We start from the raw sequence: 27,712 nt of genomic DNA on the forward strand, positions 1-27,712 counted from the left end.
GCCGATTTTGCAAAGTTTGCAGCGATGCTCTCTGTAAAGGGGAAGCCTCGGGTTGGGAGCGTAGCTGTAGGCACGGGGGGGGGGTGTCACAACAAACCAAAACAAAGCGGAATGAAAAAAAAAAAAAGACTGGGTGATAGAAGGGGAAAAATACCGTTCCTCTTGGCAGAGCCCCCGCATCACGTGTATTCGCAGCGCCGTATAAACTCGCTTTGCCGTGTCTGTATGCGCGGGCTGGGCCAATTTAAAGTATAATCCCCGCAAAAGTGCGGCGCGGGCGGCGGCGGCGGCTGCTGCCCAGGATCGGCAGCTCCATGCTCTGCGGGTAGGGGGGCGGCGCGCCGCTCCGCGGGCGGCGGTAGGCCCGCGCCGGGGCAGCGCGCGGGCGGGCGCGGAGCCGGCCCGGCAGCGGCGAGGCGGCCGCTGCGCTGGGCTGCGCGCCGCTCCGCGCCCTCTCCTCCCTTCCTCCTCCCGCTGGCTCCGCACAGGCCCGAGCCGCTCCCGGGTCGCTGTTATTCTCTCCCCCCCCTCCCCCCCCCCCCCGCGCAAATTAGGAATCGCGGCTAATTGTCAAAGGCTGCTCTCCCGTGTCCCTCCGCACCGGCGCCTCCGTAGCCCGCGACTCTTTTTTTTTTTGGATGATTATTTTTTCCCCTTCACCGCTGTTATCGCTGTTTGCCGTTTCTGCCTCTAAACGCTACTTTGCGTGGAAGAAGGAGAAGGGAAAAAGTTGGGAGCGGATGGCTGTAGTTTCTTCTCTGGGATCCTCATTCATTCCTCGCTGAACCTCCTGTTGCATAAATGATGCTCTGGGAGCGAGGCTTTTTCTTTTTTTCTCTCCTCTGGATTTGGGTTTAGAGTGGATGTTACCGGGTTTCGATCGCCTCTTTGGAAATACAATATCGCTTTTTTTTGTTGTTGTTTTTGCTGCCCCTCCATCTTTTCTCCCTCCCTTCTTCTCAACTACCCACCCCCTGACCCCCACCCCCTGAAAAACCCGACTGTGTTTCCTGCAAGGCTCGGGACTGGGTTTCTGATTGCGGTTATTTCCATGTTTCTAGGTTTGTGTGATTTTGCTAAAATGCATCACCAACAGCGAATGGCTGCCTTAGGGACGGACAAAGAACTGAGTGATTTACTGGATTTCAGTGCGGTAAGAAACAACGGTGGAAATTAACAACAGCTGTAAAAAAATCTCTTCTAGCTGATCTGTTAAACTAAAAAAAACAACAAACCAACAAAAACCAACCAACAAAACCAAAACAAAACTGTGATCTAAGTACATTGGGCAATTTTTAATCAGCAGCTAGAACCATGGTAAATATCTTTTTTTGCTTAAAAAAAAAAGAAAAAAGAAAACAAAAAATTAGAGTCTTTTTATTATTTCTTATTGTATGTGATGGGAGATGCAGTCGTGTTCACAGCTTATTTTAATGTCTTGGATGTCTAAAATAATTTTTACAAAAAGAGACGCCCCTGAAACGGAACATTTCTCATCATCAGTTAATAACAATATCTAGCACTTTTATTGTGCTTTACGTTTTATAGCGTTGTTGGCACATGAACTAATTAATTGCTAATTAGTTGCTTATATTCTATTTTCAGTTCTTCCCTTGTTTCATTTTTTGGCACATGGAAAGTGCAAAGAAATCCATGACTGTCTCAGTTTAAAGTTTTCACTGAAATCTCATATGGCTTCTGCTGTCATTAAAACTGCTCCAATCTTTTTCTGAAGCCCCCCCAGCTAGATGGTGCTTTTTTTTTTTTTTTTAAAGGAAAAAGAAAAAAAAAAAAGTACTTTTGGTCTCTGTGGGCTGCTACTGGCCAGGCTGGTTTGGAGGCCAAACGTTAATCCGGACGTGTGCACTTGTCTAGTTTTGTAAGGCCCCCCCTCCCAGCCCCTTCCTTCCTCTCCCCATTCCCTCCCTTCCCCCCAATATGTCAGGAGTATCTATCTGTCCACTTAGTTCTTTATTTTAAGGGGCGAACCGGTTTGCTGTGAGATGCATGTATGTTCCTAAAGACCAGCAACACCCCACAAAATCCTGACCCCCCCTTCCCCGTCTCCATGAGGCTGCTTCAGGCTGCTGCTGCTCCAGACTCTGCTTTGGAGGAATGGCTTGGGGAAGTTTGGCCAGGAAACATAGCCTGAGGCAGCTTTGCAGCCCCCTCTTTGCTTGTTGCACTTTTTCCATTTGTTCCTTGGCTTTTTGCAGGCTCTGACTCAGGGAAGGTGCGTATTATCCACTAGACACGTCGAAGAAGAGAGAAACCAATTAGGGTCGAAATAAATGCTAGGGAGAGAGAGAGGGAGCGAGAGAGAGGGAGCGAGGGGGGGAGAGGGAGAGAGCCTTGCTTCAAATTGCTCTGTGTTAGAGACGAAATGAGAATTTAGGGCAGGTGGCACTTTGCATTATTATTATTTGGGTTCACATATGACAGGCAAATCCTAAAGCGGGATGGAAACGGACATTGCTACATTTATGGCCAAGGTTTCAGCAAAAAAAACTTTTTTTCATCTTTGTCAGCCTGAGAGTTGGAGAGGGGAGCGAGCCCCGCTTCCCAGGCTGGATAACGCTGCTGGGAACTGGGATTGCTCAAACTCTTCGGGAAGCAAATATTGTTTGGGGAGCTAATGAGCCTAATAAAAACGTGATGATGGTGGCGAGGGGCTGGTGGGGGCTCTAAGAAATATTGACTCGTTTTCAGGTCTGTGGGGAATGATCTTCCATGGTAGACAAACTATTAACGTAGTTCACAGCAAATGTGGAAGGAACTTTTGACTAACAGTGGACTCGAATCTCTTGTTTTCCAGTAGTAATGCCTCTTTGGTTTTTTTTTTAGATGTTTTCACCTCCTGTGAGCAGTGGGAAAAATGGACCAACTTCCTTGGCGAGTGGACATTTTACTGGCTCAAGTATGTAAAATTTTTATTTCGTATGTAGTTAAATTGTTGCTCGTTATTTATCCATAGGTATTACATTTGTTGTGGTTGTGTTAATCTCTTCTGGGGAGCAGATTCATTCAGATTTGAGCGGAATGATTCCTAAGTGCTGGCTATTGTTGTTATTTCCACAAGACTGGGACACTTTCACAGTATTTCTGTATGTTTATGATTAAAAAAAAAAAAACCTTAAACTTCTCCTCCGTATAATTGTTCAAGGTGAGCTAGTTTAAATCTTTTTCTGTTTTTTATCTTGAACATTGGGGATTTTTATTTACAATTTCAGATGCTATCTTTTGTATGTCAGAAATGATAACCAAAACATCTTGCGTGGGAATTAATTTTGTGAATAAGAATTGAAGGCTGCTTAAATTAAATAAATAAATAAGCAAGTATCCGAGTCTAAACACCAACCTCTTCCGGGAAAAGAACTCTTTAGTATTAGAGATGACTGTTTGCTGATGGAATATTTTTCGGTGAATTAAAATCTTGAGGCTAGTTTCTTTTCCTGGTGGAAATTAGGGCATTTTCTTTCTAAATATTTGTCAGCTTTTGAAGAGTCCCTGAAATTTAACTGGAGGATTTGTTTGTTTGTATGTTTGTTTATTTGACTGTAGTAGTACTATATGGGCAACTTCTGCATTCCATAAGAACAGGAGTCCTGTTTGATGACAAAAGAAATATCAGAGCTCTTTGCGGTAGAACACGTGTACAGTAATTGTCTGGCAACTAAAGTTTTATATAGAGGCTTTTATATGCCTGACAAATTAGAAGTAAAACTAGGAAAGATACTGACACATTTGAAATTTCCTTACTCTTCTGTTAAGTTCGTTTAAGAGGGTTCCCTGGCTTGTGGATGTGGTGTTTTGGACAGGACACAAACACATCTCGGGGTCGAGAGTTGCGGTGTGTTCAAAGCACAGGCAATTACACATAGCCATACACTGTAGGTAGTATTGTTATAGACCGAGTACTGTTCTAAATCAGATGGTAAATTTGGACAAGTCTTCGCTACAAACTGCCAGTGGATATCTAGGTATGAACACGTCATTGCATACAGTTTCATGCCTGGTGTTTGCAGCTTGTACTCAATTAAAGGAACCTCTTCTGTGTGTTCAGTATAGCCCCTTTTATTAAATGCACTAGTACGTCAATTAACTTTGTATTTCCAAAGAAGGACTTCCTGATTTGAAGGTAGTCTGTAATATAAATTTCTAAGATATTGGATCAAATGCCGCCTACAATTATTAAGCACTCATTTTGTGAATTTTGTTCTATTTGGGCTTTCAAAATAATAACATGTTTTTGTTTTACCGTCACAAATGTGGTTATATTATGAATTTAGTGACTTGGAGAATTTTACTCTTAGTTTTGAATAACTTTCCAAACATAATTTGCCTTATATCTCACAAGCAAAGATTTTAATCCTTTTTTTTGTCATTTTCTGAATTACATAATTTTAGTAACTGGTTTAACTAAATATATAATACTCACTATATTTGTTTTCACTGGAGAGAAGGGAAGAGTGTTTGTGCCAGACAAATCAATTTGTCATGCTTATATACCAGTCGATGCAGCAACTACCACTTGGTCTAACAGCAATTGACTAGATAGTTATATTTAATAAATGCATCGTAAACCACATCTAGGAAGTAATTTTGATTCAGAAATAACACAGGATAGCAAATCTGCACAGTGAGTGAAATCGAGGGGCTGTATTGTTTTTTATTGTCTCTAAATTTGAAAGCATTGATGTAACTTTAACGCATCGTTTTAGACATCAAATAATGTAATGAGCTGAAGTAAGTTAGTAATATTAAGATGTAGACCATTTAAAATAACACCTGAACTCTCCCACACTGTAACAGCATGTAAATGCTTGAATACACCAGTCTCCGATGGTGAAGGATGAAGTACCCTGCTTGATAAAGGAACGTATAGTGTGTGTTGGTAGATTGTTTGCACAATGGCATGCAGCACAGGGCATGCTCTTCTAAGGAAGAATAATTTTGAATTTACTGCATAAATAGCTGTTGCTTGGTTATTAGAGAGGGAGTTTTGTAGTGAGTGATCAGTGATTTCAAAAAAGTTGTCAGAATTGAGGTATCGGTGGATTGCCCCCGAGTGATACTCTGTGCGAGGGTGGATGTGTGGCCTGGAGGTAGCGTTGCATGGAGGAGAAGCGTGGCTATTGTTTCCCTGTGTTCTTGCTGGTCAGCTAGCTGTGAGCGAGAGTCTTGCTGCTTCAGAATATTTGGTGTGCGGTGGTGTAATGAGCTGGGGCTTGAGAAATTCAGATTTGATGTGATAGTGCCCAGACAACTGCTTTAAGAGATGTTTTCTATAGCTATATTGGAAGGATTAAAGATAGCTCCATCAGTAACATATGAACAGAGTTTATTACTCCAATTATGCATATTGATAATATGGAATTTTAGCGATCCAAATGCAGCCTGTTCTTCCTTCTGGACAGATGCCCTTCTGAAGTTTGAGCTGACCTTCTTTTAATGGTCCTCTTTTAAAAATTACATTTACTGAATTGGGGAACCACAGATGTCATTCCTCTGCATTAACCTGAAACTTCTCTTATAGGGGGGAGGAAAAAAAAAAAAAAAAAGACCCCAAAGTAAAGTAATCCCAAGCTGTGAAGTGAAACTAACTGTACTTTAGAAAGTGTGGTAATATTTCATGCTTAAAGTCATTTTAACAGCTTTTTACTCATCTAATATATGATGCTCTATTGTGATTTGTAATGTGTGAATGAAAATAAAGTAAAGCCACATTTCCTTTTAATCTTTAATTTCACAAACATGGCTTCTTACCATGTTAAGAAATGGTGAGGGCTGCAAGGGAGAAAGGAATGTAACCTGAGCCACAGCCGTGACATTCCCATGGAGCATTTTTCACATGAAAGGCTTTTGTCAACCCAGTAAAGGACCAGGAGTTTTTGTTTGATGTTTGCAGGTGTTCAGCAGAGAGCACTAAAACAATTCAGCCATGCTGGTTTAGAGACTCTGACCTTAACGGGGGGAATTGGTGAAGACTGAAATTATTTTTAAGAAAACTCCCCTGGAGTTACCTCAAATTTATATTGTATTTGGAAAGTGATTTAATACCTGTTACTTAAATTGAACAATACACATCCATTAGAATGAAGCGGGTTGTGTTTTTTTTTTTCTCCTCCTTTTTTTTTCTTTTTTTAGGACAATTGCCAAAATAAAATTTATTTTCCCAGATCTTCTAAAATTTTCGGAATAATTTACCTCCGCTTCTGCAGTAAAAGCATTTCCCAGAATCTAAGTGTAAGCCATTGTAAAATAAGGGGAAAATTATGATCACTGGTCCTTGATTTTTAGGAATGGGTTTTGAAGCAGTTTTTCAACAATTGTGCTGCTAAAGAATTCGCTAGGTCTGTCACATTTGGCATATTTCAGTTTTTGACCTGTTAATCAAAGCCCACATCTCCCACATCTTCCTGATTATGTTCATGCCCTGTTTTTTTCTATTTTAAGTATTTAATTTTACCTAAGTTTTCAGGCATCTGTTACAGATTGCGCACTATGTATATGTTTGAATATTGTGTGGGTGTGCGTAGCAGTAGAATAACCGAATTCTTATGATTGGCCATTCCTATTGCACAATAAAAAAAATAAAACTATCTAAAGTCTTTGCTAGTACAGACATCACTGAATAAAGCTAAGTCACTTTAAAGGATTTAAAGACTTGCTTTTAACATTGCCATTAGTTTGATTAGGGCTTGTCCTACATTAGAATAACAGCGATTATAAATTAATACATCTTTAACTAGGGAATCACAAATTCAGCTTGATTTTTTAAGTCCTTTTTTTACTTTGGATGTATCTGTGAGTAAATTATAACCAAATACAGTTGTTTGGTTTTTTTAAGTACAGTTCATTTTTGGAATGTGGCCTTCTGGGAAAGATACATAATTTTGCTATTATTGGTGGATCATCAGGAAAACTGAAGTTAAATACAGTCTCTAGCTTGAAAGTGTTTCGATAGCCGCTCAGGTTAGGCACACCTCAGGGTGCGTGCATAGGTCCCGGTAGTGTCAGTTGGAATAGTGCATGTGCTAGGGAAGAATACACCCCTTACCAGGAATCATTTTGGAAGAATGTGATTTATTTTGGGGGTTATAGTGCAGAATTGCCATTCACGAGGAAAAGAAAATTAATACATGAGAAATTTTAAACATATGGATCTGAGAAGTACTTTTAATAATGAAGGAAAAGAAGCATAGTAGGTACATAGCTATTGCAATTACATAGGTGACTCTGAAGGGTAGTCCACATTTGTGATGGTGTATGTCAGAAACACAGAAAATTATGACTGAATTTGGGTGTTGGCCTTGCTTGCGTGTTGCACCACGTTCCTCCGTTTGCCAGGCGGTGTTCCAGGTCTCCGGCGCGCTGGTGTGCCGGGGCACGGCACCTGTGAGCCCCGGCCCCTCGCCCGGGCCGGCTCTGCTGCTGCTAGCCCGTGGCTGTGCTTTGTAACACTCCTCTCTTGTTTTGCCTGTTGAAAAATAACTTCAGGCTTTAGCTACGTGGATACACAAAGGCAACTGCTTCCATATTTTTCATCCCTAATGTTTCGTAATTATGATTAAGAAGAAGAAGAATGCTAGTTACCTCCCATCCTTCCAGCTATGTTTACTTGTGAAGTGTTCGATCCTCCTCCCCTCCGAGTCCTATTAAAGAGCGTACTGTGGGGGCAGAAAAAGACCCACGCTATGATATTTGAATTGGCCTGAGACAACGTAGTGCATACTTGGAGGAGCTAAATATTTAGTTTCAAAGAAGAGAGGTTACTTCTGAGTTTGTCTCTTGCTCGCGGTGGCAAACTGAGTGTGTCCTGCAGAGGACATTCCAGAGACACAGCCACCTACAATCACTCACGTAGATTTAAATCTGGAAGCTAAGGTCCTGTTGTGGTAATTAAAAAACAAAAAAACAAAAAAACCCAAAAACAAAACAAAAGAGAAAAAAACCAAAGATGTGAATCCCCTTGATTTCTGATTTTGGAAGAAAAATAGGCTTATTAAATGGAAGAGGGTCTAAACAAATACTCTGCAAAATGGTTGCATTGGATCTGATCTAAGAGGATTGTATCTGAAACAGCTCAGTCATGCCTGTTGGATACTGTAGGTTTTTTTAGAATGCTTTTTGTCATAGTCATTGCATGTCTACCTTGTCAAGACTCCTGAATATATTTAATAATTCAAAACCATACACATTAGCTGTCTGAGAGACTGAAACGCTTGGGGGCCAGATCCAGCCAAATGTCACTTGGAGGAGACATTTGTGCTTGCCATTGCCAAATTTAGCAGTAGCAGAAATACTGTTTTAGGTTATTCAGTGGATACGAGGTATCTGTGAACAAAGTGTATCTGTTAAACCAGTGAACTTAGGTCTGACTTGGAATTAAGCAGGAGTACAAAGCTTGTATAACGTGTTCAGTAAGAGATGTGGGAAAAAGAGGCATTTGTGAGCATGTGAGGAACAATTTGGCTTCTTCCCATTAGATTTGTGCTCGTACCACTCCCGAATTCATATTGATTCTTGTCGTAGGCAGATGCAGCTCCCATTGACTGAATTCCCAAGAAACATTAAATAGGCACGAATAATTGTCAGTCTGCACATCTTGTGAACACCAGATCACACAAATTTTAATCTTTTACCACTTACATGTATTTTTTGGCTTCTGCAGATAGAATGTGTGATTTAATTTATTATTTTTATTTTTTCCCCCCATGATTTAAACCATTACTGAATTTGGAATGGCTTTGATATTTTCCTTACCTAGTAAGTAAAAGGATTTAAGCACACATTTTAGGATCCCAGGAATGCTGTGAATAAACTGCTTGCCATTTTTTTGACAAGATCAGCAAATATCTTTACCATGCTATTGTAATGAGGAAATCACTTAAATAACAGATGAACAACTAAGTCACATAAACATATATAATAGAACTATGTAATGAAAGTTTATGCTGTTAATTGCTTGCATCTTTCTTATATGCACAGAATCAGGGAACACTAAAAGCTGTCATATAAACAGTTTTGTTTTGAGTTTAAAATTATTCCTTTTTTTTTTAGTCTGCTATGATAAACAATGTCATTTTGTAAGCTTTACAGATCAAACATTTACTTCTAATGGTAAACTACATTTTGTATCTGGAAATTTGTGTCTTTGCAAGGCCCAGAAAAAGAGTAGAGTCCTAGTGGCCCCAGGCCTGTGGTTTTCAGTGTTTGATATCATGATGTTATTTAGATCAGTTCCCATAAGCCCAGATAACAGATCTGCAGTTGTTTAATAAGGAGCAGGGTATGTGTTTGTAATGGTTTAAAGATCTTTTACCAAAATTTCCTCAGATAAATGATACCAGGGCAGTGGACATAATCAAAGTAGAACTAAAAAGGGATAGAAATTACATTTCAAGAAGTGGAAATTGTTTTGTTTATGTCCTGAGTTGGAGACAGCCTATTGTTTTGAAGCTTACGAAATGCAGCCTTCCGAAAGGTGCCTACATGTCCTAGGGCTCCCCGTAGCTGGCAGAGGAGAGGTTGCCCCAAGGCAGGTCAGGTCAGCGCTGTGAATCATTTTCTGATGATGCCTGTTCTCTACCAAAGGACGTAGCTGAGGCGTAGCTCGCTGTCGAAGGCTAGGTGAGATGGATCCCCCCAGCCTGACCACACTCTCATTGCTCAGACAAATTTCTAGTTCAAGTAAGCTTACTTTGCGGTCATCGGAGAGAAGAGCTGGCATAGCCTGGGAATGTTTTGCATGTCCTGCTGAAGATGTAGGCATATAAAATTAATATACACGTAATAGTATGTACCATCTGCCAGTGTCTGTAGATGGTCCGCAGAGTTCCTCTTGCACCTTGGAAGACAGGAGGAATAACAACAGTTAAAATGAGTCCCTTGAATAATTTAATTTGGGTTTATTTATTCTGTTCTATTAACCGCTAAGTAAAAGTCACTACCAGATTTCCTCATCTGCCTTTATGCAGCTGATGCTGCCTGTCAGTCTGTGGCACTGAGATATTGAGGAGTCTTTACTTTTTTTGTCATCTGGGAGGTATCGTGTGCCTCACGGGATCTAACCCAAATGCCAAAATCTGCCTCTTACCACGTGTGCTTGTTCAAACGTTTTCAAACCTGTGACGGGGCACAAATTGGGTCTTGTAAACACAAATAGGTCTTGTAATGCCAGCCTGCTAAACTCTCTTCTGTAACCTGTTTGCAGTGGAAGCTTTCTGCCTAGTGCTTCTTGGCAAAGCAGGGGTGGCAGTGACCAAATTCTTAGATAATTTTTCTAATGATTTCAAAGGCTGTTGTGTAACTTCTTTTCTCAGCAAACTTACACAAATAGGAAAAGTGCTGAGAAAGGTTGGCATATTTACCCTTTCTTCCAAGGTAAACACTAGTGCAGTTGATCTGCATATCAAGCAACCAGGTGTATTTAAAAATGGGTTTATCTTGGTGGGTTTCAGAGTGGTGAGAAAGTATTTCATGTGAAGGTGCAGTAACAGCATTGTTCCTGTGAGAGCTATTGTGACAGTCACCGTTTAAGGATGTCTTTCAAGACTACGATTGGTAGTAATGACAATACGTAGCTGCAATCTATTGTTGTCTGTGCTGGTATTGATCTGTTTTGGAAACAACGCTTCACACGTGCTGCTGTATTTGCAGAGTACTCTTGTGGAATTTGTCTAATCCCCTAAGACTTGATTTGTTGAATATAATGATTTTCTTTTCACCTGGTGAAAAGGCTTCTGAGGTTAAGACGCTGTAACTGGCACTTGGCAGTGCCTTCTGCTCCGCTCTCTCAGCGGGGTACCGGGGAGAGGTGCCGGGTGCTGCACTTGCATGTTCAGTAGCCGCTTGGTCCTGTCCTTGCTGAAAGCCTGCTCCCGTTTTCAGCTGGCTTCAGTGCGGCTGGCATCTGGGCTTCATTTCCCTCATTCGGGGTTTTACTCGAAATCTGTGTCGGCACTTAAGTCACTGCCACAGAAGGGGACACTGATGGCCCTGGCATGGGTGCCTGTGTTGTGCTGAGGCAGGGGCAGAGCAGCCGCGGCTTTCGCACTCTCCGGCTGCTGGGAGAGGCGAAGTGGCTCTTGCTTCGGGCTCTGTGAGCAATGGCAGGCTGTCATCTGCTGCCTGCGAGCCGGCACGCTGCCGGCAGCCTTCCCAGCAGCTCCGTCCCTTCCTGCCCTGTAACACGCTTCCCATTGCCAGTGCTGCCCTTGGCACCCTGTTTTGTCATATGTGCGTGTGTATATGGCACCCTGCTTCGTTGTGCGTGTGTATATGGCACCCTGCTTCATTGTGTGTGTGTACGGCGAGCCGCGGAAGGTGATCTTCTCAGGCCTGGTGCAGAAGGGGTTCCTCCTTGGTTGGCACTTCATTTGTAAGAGTGCAAAACCAGGGAGGCTTCAAAGAGGAGGTTTTACCTTTGGATTCTTACCATTGCAGCAGATCTTTCAGGTCCATGGGCTATTTCTGTGGGTACTAGCAAAATTTGTTTTAAAAAAAAAAAAAACAAATCAAAACAAACAACCTATTGCATGCTACATTCACTATGCAGTGATCAGTACCTCCGCCAGGATAATTTTAGGGGTCCAAAAATGGAAAAAAAATTTAAATCTCTGAATTAATTCTTAGGCATGTGTGTAATCCCTAAGAAAATAGGGATTCCGTTCTTTTTGTTCTGTAGTATATGAAAATTAGACTTTCTTCTGGTGCTGCTGTTCTTGAATAAAAGCCTGTCTTGTTCCTGAAGATTTGGGATTGTCAAGTTAGCATGGCATGATGCACTTTTTCCTCTGACTGTACATTTAAATACGATTGACCTATTTGATAAATAACTGGTACAAAGGTTTTGTTATATTAAAAACAGCTAAGTATGACTCCTGATCGAATATCAAGACTGTAATTGAATCTCAGGGGTTCTGGTACTGTTCATAAAGCATTTGAGTTGTTTTGTGCTTCGTGACGTCAGCCAAAAGCTGATTGAATTATGTTCTTGTATTGTGGGAGCACCTGCCAGTGCCACTAGACTTAAGGGTCTGTCAGCATTTCCATTACAAACCTTTCTGATAAGTTTGTGACGTGGCTCTGAGCGTTTGAACTGGGCTGAAGGCTGGCATGTAAACTTCCAGCTTGGAATTGACTTGTTCTGCAAATACAACAAACCCAAGAAAATTCCCCAAACTCTAATAGGATGTGCCATGCTCCTCCCTGTGACTCTTCCCTCGCCTATCTCTTTCTGAAGCTCTGTGCTGTTCCTTGGGCCCCGTTCCTATTTGAGCTGACTGAGATCTGACAGAGCAGAGGCTGAAATACTGGCATCTAATGAAACCACGTGAAAGAGGGTTTCGTTAGTATTGTAGAAACAAAGACATGCAGGGGTGAGACTATGACATCGTCTGTCTCTGTAATTCCAGTACCACAAGCTGTCTGGGTGAACTTCCATGTGATAACATCATTTGGGAGTAGCTGTGAGCGTGGTCCCTCTCTGCCGACAGTTCTGCAGGCTATAGCACAGGTTTCCTCATTTTTGAGGGGATTCTTGTTAAAGGGAGAAGTGACAGTCATGAAGCTTGCGTGTACAGTTATAATACAGAAATAACTATTAAATTATTTTTATCTCCTTATAGATCTGCATACTTAATTATGGCGACTACACATAGCAGCTGATCCTGAAATGCAGAGTAAATATTTAGTGCTGTGCCGCTCGAGGTGCATCGCGTTACGAGTAAATGCTCCTTATCCTTGGATGACTGCTGTCCATTAGGCTTTGTAACTGTTTAAATGCTGCAGATCTTTTGAGCGAAGGGCAGGGATGAGACTACTATGTTCATGATAAGGCAGAGTCACCATCAGACCTCCCGAAAGGAAAGTGGCCTAATAGCTTGATTAAGTTCTGCAGCTGTGAGACCATCGTAGGGAGTCCTGGGTTCACCCTGAAGCTCACCCTGCTATGTGTGCGGGAGGATCCCGGCTCTTTGCCCTTCCTCCTTCTCCAGGATTAACTGTTGTGCTGGGGCTGTGCACAGGGGAGATGATTTGGACTCTCAAAACTTAACAATACGGCAAAACCTCATTCATGTAGCATTTCATATAACATCACATCTACCTGAAATTTAGGCATGCGTTTTGTTCTGACGTAGCCTTTCTGAAATCTGCTCCTTTGCAATGAAAGCTGTGTAGTCCAACCCAAGGTTGTGAATGTCCCCTCCAGGACAAGTAGTACCAATTCTGCAGTATGACTTCATCCGACTCTGAAATGTTACTTTATTCGTCAGACCTAGGATACCTTTTTGGTAGTATCTGAATGTTTGTGGCAGAGGCATGAAGGAGAAATGGAAGCAAAGAAAATACTTTTTCCTGATCTTATAAATACAAATAAATTACATGTTCTGTGTTTCCTGATGTCACTGTAACCTCTCAGGCACGCTTTCATTTTGCTCCTGTACCACTGATGCAGCTTTTCTAGTCAGACCTTACAAACTGATCCTCCCGTGCTGTGACTAACTAGCCTCAGCTACTAGTTGCTGTCTGTTGCCAGAGCAGTTGGTTTTTGGTTTGCCTTAAACTCATATTGTTCAGGACCACTTGTTGTCTTTGTGCTAATCTGGGCTCTCCTAAGCCAACTTTATTTAATACTATTCTGTCTCTTTACAGTCCTTCGGGAAAAATTATGTGTTGAGTCCTGATTAGAGACTAGATAATGTTTTATTCTGCAGGATCAGAGTTGTTAGCAAATGCATTGCTTAACTTTTGTTTTCTGTGTTTAATCACTTTGTTGATTTTATACTCTTTGGAAAGATTTACTTACTTAGGAAATACTGTGTCTTGTTATATAAACAGAGGAAAATTCATGTTCCTAAAATTAGATATTTTGTAAACACCACAAATTAGAGAATTTCATTTATGAACTATGTTATTAATTAATGGACATTGTCTTTTTCCCTCTTCTAATTTTATCATTTGTATTCTTTTTTTTTTTTTTTTTTTTTCCCCCCCTATCTCTGTGTTTTAAAACTGAAGTGGTTAATTGTCAGTAGTGGCAACATAGTGGTGAGAGTGCTTCGGGTTCATGCTCGTGTCAAGATTTAAGCAGTTTGGTCAGTGTTACTTCTTCACATCTTCCTGCTCGTGACTGAAGTGTACAACAGCTACTGAAAATGTGTTGATATCCAATTAGGAAGTTAGCATGGCAAAATTACCAGTTATCAGAAAATAAACACACAGCCCCGGACGGCTTTCGGCAGCACACAAGCTCTCCGGCATGGGCCTTGTTCGGGAGATGCCCCCTCTCCAGGGGAGTGCTGCTTCCCTGGCTGTGCCATAAATCCTTAACAGTAAAATTATTGGCAGTAAATTGTCATTTTCTTTTTAACCACGAACCCAGTTTAGTTGAAGCGCAAGAACGTTGTCATACTCAAAAAATATATATAACAACCCATGTTTCAATAAAGTCTCTTGAGAATTCAGTTGAATCCAGGTTATTTCAGCAGTATTGGATCAGCAGTGTGGCCACTTCTTACCTTTACACGGGTCCCAGCTTGTCCAGACGTTTGTCATCTCACTTTGTCTATTTCTTCCGCTTTACTGAATTGTTTTTATTCTTTCCTCGGACTTGTGAATGCAGGCTCTGTAGGACAGGAAAAACACTGCAGTTCATTAAACCTTCATTATCTGAGCACTGTGGGGCAAGATATAGTCTTTTTGCAGTGGAAATCCAGTGTAGAGAGCTCTGCCACTGCATTATGAGTGTGATGTGGGGCAGCAGCGAAGCACTTTCCAACAATAAGGATTCTCCTATGTCCAGAAAAAAACCACTGCTGGACTGCATGGCCATCTGGATCTGACCAGTATGATAACTCAAGCCTTTGATTCAAAATTGTCCCCTTTAATCCCATGTTTCCTTGCATAGGGTGCAAAAAAGTTTCTCTATTTAAAATTTAGAAGTGAAGACATAGGAAAGGAGGAAGGAACTGAAAACACTGTGATCAAATCTAAAGCAGAAAACAGATAAGGTGATGATTATTTGCATTTTTGTGCTTGTGGAGTCCCACTGCCTGTAAATGCGCAAGTGTTTTATGTGGCCATTGAACCCATAGTATCTGACTCCAAGGAGAAGACGAGATTTATTATACTAAAAGGATGATATTTTAAACTTTAAAAAACTTGTATCTAACTGTTTTTAAAACACATCAAGTGTAAAAAACCAAAAAACAACAACAGAAAAAACCCACACAAAACCCCAAACCCACCCTCTGGCTCTGCCGTTGGGCAAAATTGTCATGTGTTTGAAAACAGGGCAATGCCTAATGCAGAGTTGTTATTTTCTTAATCCAAAATAGAAAGAGCTTAAATAGAAAGTGCAGGATTACAAAAGAAGCAGCTTTATTCTTTTTAATATAAAGTTGTTTCCTCTTACTCAGCTCAATCCTGTCCCCACTGCTGGAAGAAATAAACTTCTGGTGGCCTCTGCAGGGGTGCACCGCCCCCCCCTTTGCAGTGCGCTTGTAAGGGGTTACAAGCCCTGTGCGCTCTTTGGAGTCACTTTGCCATTTTGGTAATATTGGTACAATCACATTTTTATACTTGAGCGGCTTCCCTGTCCATTGCTCTCTAAAACACCTAGTTCAACAGGAAATTAAGAGCACAAATAAAAATGGATAATCGGTAGAACATTTTCACATTTCTGTTGTATTTATCGTAAGTAAACTTGAAAAATAACAATGCTGAATAAAAATACAAGCGAATTTAAAAAATAACAAACATAAAGCTAAAAAATATATTTGTGAAATAATGCTTTTCCTGGTCTCTCATTTGCGCTGTTGGGAGAATTCCTGAACGTGAGCGAGGGGACTGTTGTGAGAGGGAAGGATGGGGCCGCTCGCTCGCTCGTGCGTTCACAGATGGCACCCATCTTGCCTACTGTGACTTCCATCAAAGACTGGCATCTTCATCGAACGTAATCATTTAGGTGCCTCCGATGTTGGTGGAGAGAGATAGGTGTCTGTGAAGAGATAGGGAGGCTTATCCCTTTTTAAGATAAGGGTTTAAGATGGCTCTTTCAAGGCACCCATCTCATACTGATTGTAAAGACAGCTCAGTGACTAGATGGCTAAAGTTAAATGAGATGAATCCCATCTTAAAGGTCCCCTGGGTCTACTGGTATCCATTTTTTTTTAATTTTTATTTTTTTAGAACACAACCTCCTTAATTCTTATGTCTGAATCAAGAGCCCACATGATGTAGGCTAGAATACTGTTCTCGCACTGCAGTGTTTTATGTTATTATTTATGTATGTATTACTTTTATTAAAGACTGCCACTGTGTTTGGTGTTGTGTGTTTTAGAGGGTTAATTGGTTCCAGTTGCAGAGTTAATTGATTTCAGTTGGTTCCCAAGGAGGAGATGTGAAATGGAGTCTCTTCTGAGGGTGACACTTCCCGGGAGAGGGAAACACGTCCTCTCCCCTTCCTGCGAGGTACAATTCTCCTTTGTACCTTAGGAAAGGAAATAATTCTCTGCGTTGCCATTTCATCTCCTTCTTAACAACGTGTCCTATAAAATGCCTCCTTCCGAGTGGCAGGGTGTCTATGCAGTCATGAATGCACGTCTCCATTATTAGCATCTTTTGATTTTATTCCAGCTCGGTGACTAATAGCAACAGCTTCCAAATAGTTATTCTGAGACTTTTGACTCAGTCCAAATTTTGCCTTAAAATGGGTATGCTTACATACAAGAGCTATTTTGCTCTCCTGCATTCATTGTAGCATTTTCAAATTATTTTCAACTTGAAAAGGGTTTTGATCTTTTCTAATTTAATCAGAGTTTCCTGAGAGGACTTCAAGGAAGAACATCACATTTATTGATTGGTGAAACTGGGAAAGTTCTTTGGAGAGAATCATCAAACATTCTGGCTGCTTACTGTCTAATAGTGGATTTATGAACTGTGCTCCAACAGTTTTTCTGGTGGGTATTCACACTTCTTGTGTCTGGCTCACTCAGAAATACTGCAAATATCGCACTTTTCTTGCCCATTAGAGGCAGCTAATTAATAAATGTGAGACAGTTAACTGATAACATTTTCCTATCTGGGCACTACAACTTGGTAACCTTGACTTTCTTTTGAGTAATAAAAAATAATAGATAACATGCGGAAGGAAGTGGTGGTGGATTTATATAATCTATTGGATCCGCAACTGGAATAAATCAGCATAACTCTACAAACACCCACCAAGTTGTGCCATTTTATGCTATCTGAGGATCTCGTGTTCTGTTAGGAAACTAACAGGATAAAGTCTAAAATATCTTTATTTTAGTGAGGGCAGTGAGGAAAATCGTTGCTTTCTGGGAAGAAGGCATGCTACAGCTCCATAGGTACTTGTGAAGTACCCTTCCTTTTTATCTTTCATTGTAAAATTAAAGTACACATTTCCTGGTTGCTTATTTGGCTGAAGCCTCCTTCAAGCACACGTTGAATGATTTGTCTTATTCATCTCCTCATCATGCTCATGGTTATGTTACATTCACCTACAGTAAGGATTCGATGATAGAAGAAGAATGAATATGGATGAATTGATGAATACAAGTGCTATAAGTGATTTTTAGAGCTTCTCATATTCAGTTTGACAGTCTCACATGGAAGACTGTCAAGATCAGTCCCATATTTTGAATCGTCAAGTGCACTTGTGCTTTTCCCCCTGAGTTGGGACCTGGTCTTCTGGATATTGAAAGCAATGTTCCTGATGACTTCCCTGTGAGAAGGACTGGGGCTCTTTGTCTGCCTCTATTCTGCAGATTTATACATTTCATTGCCCTACATACTCATGCTAATAAAGGTACAGGCATGGAAAGTCATGATACGAATAGGTGGGCTTGGACAAGGAGGTCTCCCTTTATTTATTTGTTCTTTTAGGCTTATCCAGAAGAATAATTTTTCTCTCATACTCTGCTTGAGATTTTGCTGGGAGAAGATGTTTACAGGGATTGGAACAGCCTATTGAAAAGTTGTTTCCTTTCAGCATTTTGAAGTGACTTAAAAATTATTTTTCTCTACCAGCTTTGCATTAATTTGTAATGAAAACTTCCCTTTAAAAACTGCTGCCATCCTTATAACTAGTGTACACTTTGTATTTCCTTGTCCTACTGTTTGGGTTATAAACATATTTAAAAAAATATATTCACACACACAACATTATCATGATTCGGCTTAAGCATCTGTGGTTATAAGTGCACTTCATTTCACCTAATTAAGTTATTTAGTCATTTACACATTAGCAATGTACTACATATTCCACTTTTACAGGAACTTATTTTAATTATACCCACAGTTCTGTTCTGCTCCATTATAGCCATAGATCAAGCTGAATAATAACCATTCTAAAAGCCATATGCTAAAAGAGATTATAGGTCATTAAGGCCAAATTAAGGTAACATTTCTGATGGTCACAAACAGAAGTCTAACCAACAATTATCTTCTTTCAGGTCTGTAGATACAGTCCTCTTTGAGCTTTTAAGATGACAACCAAAGGACAGTTTCTGATTCCTAATTGTTGGCATTGGTTTCAGAGATTGTAATTTGTGAAATTAATAAGGTTTTCTAAGGCATAACAATATTTGTTTGTTTTTTGCGCTCTGATTCTGGTGTTTGCCAGAGGTCCCCAATGTAAATTCGATCTTCCAAACATTCAGGTCCTGCAGAGTACCTGCTCCTTGTAAGCATCCATTGATCCACTTCCTTTAGTTGTACTGACCATCAGAGGTCATTTGCAGTGGTGTTGGGTTCTACAGCTTTGGGCTTAATTGTCTTCTCCTGAACAGCGTTGGATCTAATTGTCTCAAGATTAATTTTGGCTTGGAGCTTGTACCTAAGAAGCTTAACCAGTAATTCCTTTTTGAGTGAGCCTCAATTGGGGGTATTTTCCTCTGGGAGGAAAATGGAATGGAAGAGCTGAGCTATAGACAAAGTTTCTCCAGGGAGAGACCTGGGTGTCATGTGTTTGGTACGTGCTTGCCTAGCAAATAAAGGTCTTCCATGAGTTTCTAGCATTTAAAGTTGGCTGTAAGTATAATTGTTTTCACTGTCCAAACACATTCACAAAAAACTCAAAGCCTCTATGTCTACTCCGTAGTTGTTAGCAAATATCATAATGCAAACAGAAGTACTTTCCCCATCAAGTGGGAAATAATATTTTATTTTTAAATGGGAATAAATATTCCCATTGCACTCAAGAATTCAGAAAACTCCAGAGGAAATGGCCCAAACATGCCAGTGAAGGTCAGCGGTGGCTGGCCCGGTAGGGTGAGGGGTGCTCTGCGAAGGCTCATGGATGATTTCAGGCAGGAACGTCACCCTGATCCCTTCTTGCCTTGATGTCTCTTACGCTGTGGGCAAAGACAGAGACCTTTCTGGAACGCTGCAGGTCGTCCTGCTTTAGCCTTATAAGGAGAAGGTAGGTTTTTCTGTTTTTCTTTTTTGAAGAAATACAGATTTTAAAGTAGAAAGCTTTCTTAGCTTACAGATAACACTTTGCAACAAAATAAGCTGCAAACCATTGCTGTCTGTGGGTCATTAGTTCCCCACTCTTTCTTTTAGACTCTTGAGGGTATTTAAGAAAAATGTTTACAGTAGCCTTACTGGATAAAAAAACCTGCGCTAAAATAAATAAATAATAAATTACGCATGTGTAACCAAAAAGAGTCACCAGTGGTCATACTTACAATGTGCAGTTGGTGCTTGGTTCAAACCAAGCTCCGGTAGAAAGGCAAAAGGACTTAGGCTCTTTTTTTTTCTGCCCGATGCCATGCTGGTGAGTGCTGTAATGGCTGTTGTATCCCTTTGTATTCCAGAGTAAATCACATGAATTATGAGATATTGTAGGATAAGATCCCATGAACAGCTGGGATTCCTGTTGCATCTCACAAGTAACAGCAGAAAAAAATACAATCTCTTATCTAATGGATTTGTTAAAAACAGGTAATCCCGCATTCCTGAGCAGTTTCTCTCTGTAGATAGCTGGCTGGCCACTCGCAGTTAATCATTCCCATGGTTGTGTCTTCAGTTGCCAGTCGTTGGACTTCATAATGAAAGACTTGTATTGCAAAGTATTTCCTTGGTGTTTATAGACATGGGGATGTATATTAATGCCATTTATTAGAGTATTTGAAAAGGAAGTTAGGACTGAAAGGGAGGTTTTTGGATTAGCAGGTCCAGGTGCCTGGTATTGCTTACTTGTCATGCTCTGTCTTAAAATTGTTAAGGTTTTTGATCCAAAAATTATTTTGGAATAGTGTTCCAGCATCTCAGTCCTGATGGCCAGAAGTCTTATTGTAATGTTTTGACAAAATTTAAATATGTCCACTTTATGTTCACTTGTTTTTGTTCCAGCACTTAAATAGCATGTTTCCCTTCTCCATCTGTCCCCCTCCCCCAACGCATGGCATGTCTCTACAGGAACATGCCTTTTTTGATAGGAAAAGTCAACCAGACATTTGTGTCTCCCAGATGCATGCATGCACTTGCCCCAGTTGAGTTTGCTCTGTAGTTTTCCCCAGGAGGGCGCAGGGTGCTGTGGAGCAACACCATGATAGCAGGTGCTGTCTCCATAGACCTAAGGGAGTCCTGTCCCACCGCTGCTGCAGCTGAAGCCTTCTTGTGGTGCCTTCTGACCTAGGGAGCTGCCGGTGGGTGTGGAGGCCCTGCAGGTGTTGGGGGGAACTGCCTAATTGGGGTCATTTAAGCTGAGCTACCAGAGAGCTGCAGGAGCTAGTTTGGCCAGGGGTGTGGAGGGAGGTGGTTGGTTGTGTCTGTGGGCCTCTATGCAGTCTGGCTGGGGTTGGACATGGGTGGGCCCTGGTGGTGGGATTGCTGTTGCTTCTACTAAGGTAAGGATTTCCACTTGAATGCGTTGAAGGGAAATACATGGAGGCTGGTGTACCTTGTCTTTCCTGCTCTTACCTTAGGGACTTTTCCTTGGGATGTTTGGGTTTTACCTTATTTTTTTCTTGGAAAAATCTTCCCTTGGAATTTGTGAATTGAGTATATCTGCTTTGCTTTAGATTGTAGAAAGTAAGGTGGGATGCCTCAGTGGAAATGCATAGTGTATATATGTATGCGTGTGTCTGTGTAGCAGGTTTTTGTCAGTTGTTTTCAAAATCTACTTGTTTAAGTAAGTGAACTTGCTTGCCTTGTGGGCAACTCTATAGATACATGGGGTTTTGAGAGAACTTTATTTGCACGAGATAGAATCTGTTTCATTGTTCTGTTCTGTGATTCTGTTAGGGCTGAAATAGTTAAATCTGGTCTCCTGGTCTGAAATAAAAATACTGACCTGAATACAGACCCACAGCATGGATGGGCTTGATAGTACGGAGTCCTTTGGGTCGAGAGGATCCCAGTGCCCCTCTTGCTCATGTGCCTTGTCTCTGCTGTTGGCTGCCTCTAAGATGAAGGTAGATCCTTGCAGTATGTCGCCACTGTGGTGGTGGTGGTATGTAGAGGTTAAAGGGATAAGGAAATTTGCCTGGATATCAATGATGAGATACCTACCTTTAGCGTGTGGGGCTTGTTTTTTATTTTCCTTAAAGTTTGCTCTGCTCTCCCAGTTTAGCAGACCCATGTGATCTTTTTGCTTGCAATAGAATTGCAAGCAAACGCTTGCCTTTTGACTTCCACTTTGGATGTGCTCTTAGATATTGAGTTAAGTGTAGTTTCTGAAATTCTGTGTGAATGAAAGCTTAAGCAGCTCTTCTGCTGTTAAACCTTCTCCATTGTGCAGGGGCCAGAATGTAATTTGTATGTAATTTTCCTTAAACTCTGGTCCAAATCCTAAGGACCTCTACTCAAGGAGGAATCCCGTTGAGTTTGCCAGAGGAAGGGATCCCGCCCGTCAGCCATGTGCTAAATTCCACTTGTATGCTATGGTATGAATTGGATGTAACTTGCCTGAATTCAGTGGGTTTGTGCCAGACTCATGCTCATGCAACGGAAAAACTTTTTTGTGTTTTGTCACAGAACCTGATAAGTAGTACCATGGAATCAGAAGTGTGCATAACGTGCAAAGTCAAACTATATTTAAAACGCTTTATTCACAGAGGAACACCTCTAACCTTTCAATATGTGAATAAGATGTCAACCTAGTTCTGCAACTCCACCAGGTTTTGACATGATAATGCATTTGCAGTCACTTATATGCTTGCATTGGTGAAGTGCAATAATTTGCCTGTGTTTATTTAAATAGTGCAAACTTTGAATGTTATCACCTTCTTATTTAAGAGAAAAGAGACTACAAAGATGGAGCATCATGCATAGACAGTTAAGTTTTGAAGAGGCATGTATTTTAAGGTGTTCCCTGCTGCTTTGCCTTTCCTTTCTGAAATTGAATTGCAAGATCCCTGGAATGAAGGCCAAATTTTCTTCCTTAAACTGAAACTTCTATATCTGTGTCAATATTTACCAAAGCAGTTCTAGCTAGATAAATTAGTCATGTAAGTGAGTGATGTGAATTCTACATTCTGTTACCAGTGAGTTGGAGGAAGACATTTCATTCTGGAAACCTGGCCGTCGTTTTAGCTGTTCAAAATAAAAGTGTGGAAAACTCACTTTAAATGTGCCATTTTAAATAATGAAGGGTTTTGGTCACTGAACAAGCATAAAAATTCGTATTAAGTAGTGTACGTTTCAATTTGAAATGTCGGGAAGACTCCATGGCAACTGGAATATGAAAGGAGCAGGGTCTTCCAGGAATCCTTTGGTCTTTAGGTAATTGGTCTTTGTTTACTTGCTTGTTTTGTTTGGGTTTTTTTTTTTTTTTTTTGCGGGAGGGGCAGCTTTGTACAGTGATGGGTCTTCAGTACATAAATTATATTGAAATATGAATTTTGTTGTGAGGCAGTGTTGGGAATTCATAAACACCTTTGCAATCTTTCATGAAAATACGGAACGTGCATTGCGCTGGGAATGCTTTTGTAACTCAAACATTAAAAGGAAGGAATAATGGTAAATTGTTAAAGTAACAGTAATTAATTGTGAAAATGGTAAGAACAATGTAGACAACTATATAAAATGTTTTCTGTATGGGCTCAGAAATAACTGTGGAGGGATATGAAAATAATGTGAAAAGTGATAAGGATAAATCTGGTAGTTATTCAAGATTTCACTTTTTACTTAAGTCATTGTAGTGCTGTAGTATTAATGTTTATTTGAAATATGAATGCAAGGAGCGACTTTACCAGTTCGCTTGTCACACAAGTTGATATCTAAAGGGAAATATCACTGATGGAAAACCAGAGAGACTAAATAGATATATTTGGTCTCACAGGCAGTCCATTAATTTGCTCAAATTAAATATTATCTTTAAATATTGAAAGGTTAAATGTACACTGATAATGGATTTAGACAGCCATTAAGTCATAATTGCGCTCTAATGTAGTTAGCAAAAGACATTATTTGATATAACTTATTGGAAAGGGACTAAAAGCACCAGGATTATTTTTTTTTTCACTTGCCCTTTTTCATATAAATGTACAAGATTAAATTCCATTTTCATTTAACACTGTGGGACCTACTAAACTCTGGGAGTTTCCGTGGCTCTGAGCGGGCAGGATGTGGGCTGCGCCCCCAGATCGGGCTTCGCGTTGTTGGGTGCTTGGGCCGAGTCCTCCCCGAGCGCACGAGGAAGGTGGACGGTCTCTGCCCCGCTTAGAGGGACAACGGCGTAATGCTGAGCGGAAGGAAAACTGCCACCGCGCTTGTGGTTGGGAGCACTGGAAATGAGATCTTACCCCACAAAAGGGGGGGATTAACCTCTGTTGCCACTGTGGTCAGGCTGGTAGCCCGGAGGTGGTTGAGCTGTGCCAGCGACGTGTGCTGGGTCTTCCAAAGCAGTCGGGAGCGTCCTCCTGGCTTTGGGCCAGCCACTTTGGGGGCTGCTCTTGGAGCTGGTCCATGGTCAGCTGTGAAATTCGAGCCAGGGTTGGTGGAACAGAGTCTGGGATACAGGTGTGTTATGGTCACCAAGGCTTTATTTTGGTTGAAATTAAAAACATTGTTAAGCTGTCATAATATTTATCTGCGAACGTATGTTCCTGCAGCTCTCGGGACAGAGCTCCTTCTGCAGACCAGGGTCACTGGCCCCTTCAAATTATTCTAGGGCCACAGGTGCCTGTGCTGCAGCTCCCTGTCTAGGCCAGTTTTCCTGAGGGCCGCAGGGCTTGGGCCGTCAGCAGGTGTGAGTCGTGGCAGTCGGACGAAGTCCCCGGTGCCAGGCAGCCCGAGGGAGGGGGCTTAAAACGGGATCGTGCTCAGCTGGGGGGAAGGCGCCCCAGCCTGGGGTGGGTTGGGGTAAGTCAGCTGTGGGACTGGAACTTTTGAGGTTGATTATTTCATTTATTCATTTACTCGTTTGTTTGCTAAAGCTGACGGATCACCTTTGCAGTTCAAGTTGCCTTGCACACGTTCTGTTTTCTTTCTCTCTGGGCAGCGGCAATCTACAGGTGAAGGGCTCTTCTGAACAGCATAAAGTGGTAATTTCTAAAGCTGCTCCGGTTTGGTTCAGAGCAGCATTTCCGTCTGTGGCCTGTGAATTTGGTGTTCAGAGATCTTGCAGGACTTTCTTTTATGTCAGGAAGAAAAAGATAAATATCAGTATTTTCTTGGATAGTGTCTTTTGCTTAAAGCCTGGAAGGGCCTTAATCATGAGTAGATGTTATCCCGTAAACGGGATGTTCTTCTTCAGCAATATTTAATGAGATAATATCAAATAAAAGACTTACTTAAAATAAAGGAAAATGCTGTTCTCGTCTATTACAATATTGTATTAGAAGTCAGAAAAATCTCTAGAACGTCGTACTGCTTGGTTTTGCCTTTTTCATGCAATTCATGTGATGTAGGTAGTGAATTGGGCTGAATTTTTCTTAATTTTCCTGTTCTGAGTCTTATGAGAGAAAAAAAACACCAAATGGCTGCAGAATGATTCACAGTGAAAAACTTTATATGAGATCTAAATTAATTACAAATCATGAGAAGATGGTTTTGCAAAAGAAAGGTTTTAATTTTATCTCCCCCGCCCCCCACCCGTGGCGTAGGGTGTAATTGTGATGAGGGCATTCTTTGAGCCTGCCGCCTTTGGCTAATAGCAGCAATAAGTACATGGTGACACACTGAACGGAGAGTACATGTTTAGTGGGTTAGGGGATGTCTATAATAGGAAGCTTAATTGAGTTGTCAGTCTTTTGCTCTGTGAGCTAAATCATAGATTTGAACCACGGAGAAGTGCCTTGATTAGATACCTTTGAATAAATCTTGTGCTCTGGCGTGTGCAAGGAAATAGTTTACATTTCTTACAAATCAAATGACTGAAACATCTTTGTCTTAATGAAATGGATACTTCCTTAAAAATACATTCTACAATTTTAAATTCCTGATGCTTTATCCTTTGGCTAGTTCAATTTGGGCTCAGTTTTTAGAATGTAACCTTTGGCTCAGTGCACTTTTTTGAAAGAGAGCACTGTTTTTGGTCAGTTTTGTTGATCGTAGGTTTGTGAAGAGACCCAAGACCATGGTGAGAGAACGCACTGTACAAGCAAGGCCGCCTCATTTTGCTGTGTCCCTGCATTATTTAAACAAAGTACTAGGATAAGTATGTTTCCAGTGGAAAAAAATCCACATGCAGGAGGCTTACAATAGTGTTTTTAGTTTGGATAACAGGAAAAAAACCCTTGTACAGCAGTGCCTAGCCTTTGGTGTCTCTTGGTTAATGCAGTGTCACCTTGCATGTACCTGGAGCCGCAAAACCTGTCTGGTTGCACCCAGAATGCAAGAAGTGGTTCTTAATTTGCTTATCTTCCAAGCTTTGTCCAGAAAGATGTTGGAGATTACCTCTTCCCTTTCCATGTAAAGCTCTTTCCTTGAGAAAGCAGAATACATGAAACACATTTTGAAAATTAATTAACTATGTATAGTTAATTCTTCCTCATGCCTTAGTTCTTGCAATATTTGATGGCTTTACCATAGTCAGGGTGTGCTATTTTTGCTTATTTAAAATTGGCTTAATTATGAAAGGAAGGAAAGTAAGCTGGCCTGTCTGAAAAAAAACAATAAAAACCCCCAACCCCAAACACCACAAAGCCTGCAAAACTAATAGACCTCTAAAAAGGCTACGATTCTATAGAGAGCGCAGTTTGTTTTTTCAACGCAGGATTTTCACTCCTTGTCCATATAATTCTTTGGTATTGTTGTACAGTCTCCATCATGGCTTGGGGTGGGGGGGAATGGGGCTTGGATATTGGGTTAGAAATCCCTAATTCTTTTGCAGTGGGTTTTCTGGCCATGTCAGTCTGACATACACAGGTTTTGAAAATGACAGTAAAAAATGAAGCTATTTCAAGTTGGGAATCGTTAAGTCCCTTACTGGGATTCTGAATGAGGGGACTGTTTTTCTGAATCCAGAGTGCCTCATGAGTTCCCGTTACTGTCATTGGATATACTTTAGTAGTCATGCTTAAAATGAGGTTTCTTGCTTGCTTCGAGACCTAAATGTAGACGGCAGGCTTATGTGCAGCTGCTTCCCCAAAATCCAGGCACAATCTACAGCGATGGCACAAGTGAAGTATTGTTCATAGCCAGATAGCCTGATTGTCAGGTTGTATACATGCAGTATAACAAATGGTTACTGCTCCTCTAGAGCCTATTATTTCTCATGACTAGTAATGCACTAAAGGAACACACAAGGTACTTCTAGAGAGAGAATTTTTTTCCAAGCAATCGTCCTGAGCAGAAACCAAGAAAACTGTTTATTTCTAAGTCCTTTTACCTTGAGGGTCAGCCTGTCCCTTTCCCTGGAGCACTGCTGCTTTAGCTATTCCTGTACCTTGTACCTGATAAACTGCATTAATGTAGGGAAACTTCCCAGCACACAGTAGGGAGAGAGCAAATCTGAAGGCACTGCAGTTCAAATACTTTGACAAGCGCTCGTCTTTCTGCGCGCACTGCCTCTTGTACCAAACTCTGCTGCAGTTGTACAGGGCTGATCGGTGCCACCGGCCAATCCTGCTCATCTGGAGAGTGATGGGGATCAGAATTGGGACAAGAAGCACATAGGAAATCTTTTTCTTCCATAATAAAGATTGTTGACAAACATAATTTTGTTTTTGTTACATCATCTTCAAAACTTTTGGAGAAAAAGTAATGAAAACCAGGAAGCAAAATATCATTGCTTTTCTGTCTTTGTCCAGGACAAGTCTTGTTGTTTGCTACCTTTTGTAATTGTTTGCTTCCCTCCAACCCTTTTTTTAGACAGAATTTCCCAGGAATCAAAGTTGGTTCATTTTTAGAGTACATTGAGGAAAATGTTCCTGAGAAAATTGCAGCTCTGACTAAAGAGAGTTGTTATTTTAACAGGTTGGATCCAAGTAAAATCTAGCTTTTATTTATTTATTTGAAAAAAAAATCTTAGCGCTGAGGTGGTCTAGTCCTGAACTGTAACCTTATTGTGACTGAGCAAGCCCTAAACAAAGAGGAGGATCCTTCCCCAGGAGCTTAAAATTGGAGTATAAAACAAGGGAGGACAGATGGATAGACAGATTGGGGAGCACAAGAAAACAAAGAGACAGTATTGTTCGGCATAAATAGCTGTGGTCGGCTCATCCCGGCAGCTGAACCAAATCGAGGGCTGGTGAATAATGTGTGGCTGATGCGATGGGGACTGGAAGACCAT

The 27,712-nt window shown here is 41.0% G+C and overlaps 1 protein-coding gene across 7 annotated transcripts in view; it reads left to right on the forward strand.

Moving 5' to 3' along the window:
* Positions 1-597: 597 nt before the first annotated feature.
* TCF4 (transcription factor 4) overlaps positions 598-27,712 on the forward strand; it is a gene marked incomplete at its 3' end in the record, with an annotated part of 234,245 nt that continues 207,130 nt past the window's right edge. For all 7 annotated transcript variants that reach the window (XM_082013467.1, XM_082013469.1, XM_082013472.1 and 4 more), the window contains exons 1-2: positions 598-1,153; positions 2,845-2,917. In XM_082013467.1, coding sequence (XP_081869593.1) covers positions 1,052-1,153; positions 2,845-2,917 — 175 coding nt within the window. In that variant the 5' untranslated portion in view covers positions 598-1,051. The remainder of the gene's footprint in view (positions 1,154-2,844; positions 2,918-27,712) is intronic.

The sequence above is a fragment of the Phaethon aethereus genome (genome assembly GCF_964289735.1).
Source record: "Phaethon aethereus genome assembly, chromosome: Z".
NCBI classification, from domain to species: domain Eukaryota; kingdom Metazoa; phylum Chordata; class Aves; order Phaethontiformes; family Phaethontidae; genus Phaethon; species Phaethon aethereus.